Source organism: Triticum aestivum, chromosome 2B (genome assembly GCF_018294505.1).
Source record: "Triticum aestivum cultivar Chinese Spring chromosome 2B, IWGSC CS RefSeq v2.1, whole genome shotgun sequence".
NCBI classification, from domain to species: Eukaryota; Viridiplantae; Streptophyta; class Magnoliopsida; order Poales; family Poaceae; genus Triticum; species Triticum aestivum.
The window spans coordinates 633,115,100-633,119,398 of record NC_057798.1 but is presented as its reverse complement, the minus strand read 5'-3'; the positions used below and the strand labels follow the sequence as shown (position 1 = coordinate 633,119,398).

The window sequence follows — 4,299 nt, the reverse complement described above, 5'->3', positions numbered from 1 at the left end:
TCCAAAGCTCCAACGTAGCACAAGCAAATGCCCACATCTCCGCCAGGTCACCGATCCGCACCACCAGCCTCCCACCGCATCACACCTTCTGATCGCAATCCAACGGCCGAACTCCAACATCCCACGGATCGACCCAGCAGAGAGCAAACACCTCCCGCTTCCAACTCCCGAAAATTTCGGGCTTCCCTCCCAACTCCTCCCTATATAAACCCGTCACCTCCGATTCCCAAATCCACCGCAAGCTTCAACATCCACCTCCCGAGTCCCTTCTTCTCCCAAATCGAGCGACGATGTCCGGGCGCGGCAAGGGCGGCAAGGGGCTGGGAAAGGGCGGGGCCAAGCGCCACCGGAAGGTCCTCCGGGACAACATCCAGGGCATCACCAAGCCGGCGATCCGCAGGCTGGCGAGGAGGGGCGGCGTGAAGCGCATCTCCGGCCTCATCTACGAGGAGACCCGCGGCGTCCTCAAGATCTTCCTCGAGAACGTCATCCGTGACGCCGTCACCTACACCGAGCACGCCCGCCGCAAGACCGTCACCGCCATGGACGTCGTCTACGCGCTCAAGCGCCAGGGCCGCACCCTCTACGGCTTCGGAGGCTAGATCTGTAGTGGTGCCAGCAGCGGTGCAACTTCCTCGTTTGCTCTCTGTGATGTGTGCTGTGGTAGATGAGACTTACTGGTTTGCGTGTGTTGTTGTGTTCTGTCTTGGGGTTCAGTAGGCTCTGTAATAGCTTTGTTCTGTTCAATGCAATCAGTTCGATTCTGAATCTTGACGAAAAGCTTCACTGTTGAATTGTATTTTGCTTTTCTAAAACTGACTGATTTGATCTGTTTATATCGCGTCGCTGTACTGAATAAGTCTTGTATTTGTTCAAGCATTTGACACTCGTTGCTTCCCAGTTTAGATGCTATAGCTATACTGAATCAGTCTTTCATTTGTTCAAGTATTTGAATCTCGTTGCTTCTCATTTTATTTTAGATAGTATGTCTATAAGGGGATCGTTGTAATACTTCCTCTCAGGTAAGCACATCGTCCATGTTTTGGTTTGGCTTGACTGCGGAATGAACTGTGAGCTTTTCTATTGTTTTCAGTGGTCTGTTTCTGAACGTACATCAATCCTTTGGAGCAACCATCAGAGTTGATATGGTACATACAAAATTAACAAATGCCTCTAATACGTAGAACGACTATCTGAGGCTCCGCGTTTTTTCCCCGTCCTAATAACAGTACCATCGCTTTGAGAATTGTACATTAGAGATAATATTCTTTTCCTAAAAATCTTGTTTCTCACTGGGATATACAGTGCAACCAACTCATAGGTTGTTTCTCTTTTCTTTTTGAGAAATTGTAAGGTGCTATTAGTCAATTCTCTGGAGCAGGGATTGCTCGTGTTTTGCCAAATTCGCTTGTGACGAAACATTGCTAGTCTACTCTACATGGTAAGGCAAGTGTTGGGTCTTGCGGCTGGCGGCACCTAGCTGGTAGGAGTGTTGAGTTGTAGTAACTGCTAGCACCAAACTTTGTTTCTATCAAATGCATCAAGATACAAATCTTTTGCGCCTTTTTTCTTCAATAATTCCTTTTACCAAATCTCAAATCTTTTGGTACAACGATGACATGGCCCAAGTGACGACATCATAGGATGGGCTACAACCAAGGGAAGAGAGAAAGGTTGAACGTGTCCGATAACATGGGAAAGAGAAAAATAGTAAGAAGATGACATCATAGAGAGTACCTCTCCTTGGGGTGATTGTGGTACAAACCAATAGATTCATTCCATTTTCTCTATGTGGACAACTTGAGACCACACAATTCAGCTGGGTCCATAACTCATGCCCTAAGAAGGAGCTCTTTCAGAGAGAGTGAATTGACGCCACTTTCATGTATGACACCGGCACCATTGTGGCATTCTTCCTTGATTTAATAAACTAGACATTGTGCATCGTAATGATGCAGAGGCTAGAGGCTTTGTTTCTCCCAAAATAATAACAAGGAAACATGTCAATGACAACCAACGATCTGAGGTAATTTTGCTCTCTCTAAAGTTTACCACTTTAAGATAGCTTTATTTTTCTCTCATGAAAATCTTGCTAACAACCATTGGCGGAGCATCAGCGGGACCAAAGCCCCCCCTTGCAAGAGAAATATTGCAAAGATGAGCTCTTGTTAAGCATAAACTCCCTGCTAATCTCCCACCCTCTCTGATCTCTCTAGCTCTTTTGTCCCTCCTTGAATTTCATTCACGCTCCGCCACTTCTAATGACCAAGGAGCTAAAACGAGTTAATATATAGGAATTTGCCAAAGTTTAGCCACATAGCTCAACAGGGCGCACACTTTGCTGCCATCGCCCTCATTTATTTGTTCTCAACAAATGGCATTGGCTGCGAGCCTAGACACACGTAAAGATTTACTCCCTCGATCCATATTAACTGTCGCTGATTTAGTGCAAAGCTGCACTAATTCAGTGGTAATTAATGTGAATAGGAGGGAGTATTAAGCATCTCTATAACATACCTACCACCTCCTTTCGGTTTATAAGGCTTGCGCGTACCCGTAGATCTATAATTTGACCAACAGAATATTGAGTTGTATAGTCTAAAATTTGTACCGTTAGACAATAGGCGGTTTGTAGTTTCTAATGATACATTTTTTGTGATATATAACTTATATTATGTTGGTCTATCTACCAACCTAGAGATACACGAAAGCCTTATAAACAGTAAAGGAGGTAGTAGTTCTTTTCCCTTTAGGACCTGGAACATTTTCCACCCTCCCACGAAACCTCCGGAGCTACGATGGCGGCGGCGGTCTACCTCCTCCTCGGCGAGATAATAGACCCCCTCCCCTCAAATCTCTACTTCGACGATAGGAGGGGACAATGACCCCTTTTCGACCAGTGGTGGTAGGGTTAGGTTTTTAGATTAGGTTTTTGTCCCAACCTTGATGGTGACACGAGGGTGTCGTCGATGACATGAAACATGTCATTTCCATTTTGTCCTCATTTCATGGTGCTACTTTGAATCATTGGGAGACACATGGAGGATGGTATGTCTCCATGTCGGGTTGTCCGTGTTGAGGTTCTCCTTTGCAGATTTGTCCAATTTCAGCAACAAAGCCGGGTCCTTGTTTTTGTGCACCTTTTGCATAACATTATTGACATGTTGGAAATTTTCCTGGATCAGTTAATTTTTCTACAAAGGCCATCTACGAGCAAGGGACAACAACTTACAAACAATCTTTTGCGATAGAATGCATAAGGCTGGTTGGCCGATAATCCTTCACTCTTGTAGCATCACAAGACTTGGGCAGAAGGACAATTGTTCCAATTGTATGTATGTGTATAAGAGGTAATCTCATCATGTTTACATAAGACAAGACATGGATCAAATCTATTCCATTCTATCTCTCCAAGTAAAGACTAACATGTAAGAGCATCTCCAATCGGATCCCCCACTTTCCCCCCTAAACATCTAGGCGGACAACCCAGACACCAGTTGGACCAGAAACAACCACCCAACAGGAACCCACAAATGTAGCTCATTTTCCTGGCTGTACGGCACCCCTAAACCCATACCATATGTCAGTGCGGATTTGAGGCCACCTCGATGCGTTGGACACACGCGCCACGTCAGATCCAGCAGGCCGGACCCACTTCAAATGCCTCTTAATTGTCCCAAACACTCGCCCGACTGCATCTCCATGTAGCTCTGCAAACGTTCCCAACCCACGGTGTGACCACCATTGCCTCCATCCTTCCAGGACATCCTTTGTCGCCCTGGATCTAGTCGCTGCTTGGACTAAGCCCTGGTACTTTCTAGTCCGCCAAACATACACCTTGCCTGCCATGTGATTGACAGAATGTCGGGGCGAGTTTTTAGATTATTTTGACCATTTTTTAGGCAAATGATGGATTCATCAAATGAAGAGTTTCATTACAATGAGCTCGATGAATTCATGTTCAAGGAGCTCATTGATTCATTGGATCAGATGTCGATGACGACGAAGATGCTGACATGATGGTGATGATGAGTATTTAGGAAGAAATGGATAAGAAAGAGGAGCATGTTCTCAACTTCAAGGGTTCGATAAAATGTAGGATATTATGCTCTCCTATGCATAATTTCATGACTGCTTGGAGGATGCTTCCATATGGTACAACCAAAGATGCCATTGATGAGATTGTCCAGATCGAAAAGAGAACATGCATTGATGCAAATGTGACATTTTCCTGTGATGCGGTGAAGGCGTTTGGATCAGAGTTCCTAAAAGAACCAAATGCCAAGGACATAGAAAAGG

The 4,299-nt window shown here is 45.2% G+C and overlaps 1 protein-coding gene across 1 annotated transcript; it reads left to right on the top strand.

Moving 5' to 3' along the window:
* The first annotated feature begins 258 nt into the window (after nt 1-258).
* Nucleotides 259-775, top strand: LOC123041830 (histone H4). Its single transcript, XM_044464389.1, has one exon. The coding sequence runs from the start codon at nt 291-293 to the stop codon at nt 600-602; it is 312 nt and encodes a 103-aa protein (XP_044320324.1). The 5' UTR covers nt 259-290; the 3' UTR covers nt 603-775.
* The last annotated feature ends 3,524 nt before the right edge of the window (nt 776-4,299 follow it).

Excerpts from the sequence above, each read along its gene's own strand:
- LOC123041830 (XM_044464389.1), top strand. The coding sequence starts at position 291 with ATGTCCGGGCGCGGCAAGGGCGGCAAGGGGCTGGGAAAGGGCGGGGCC.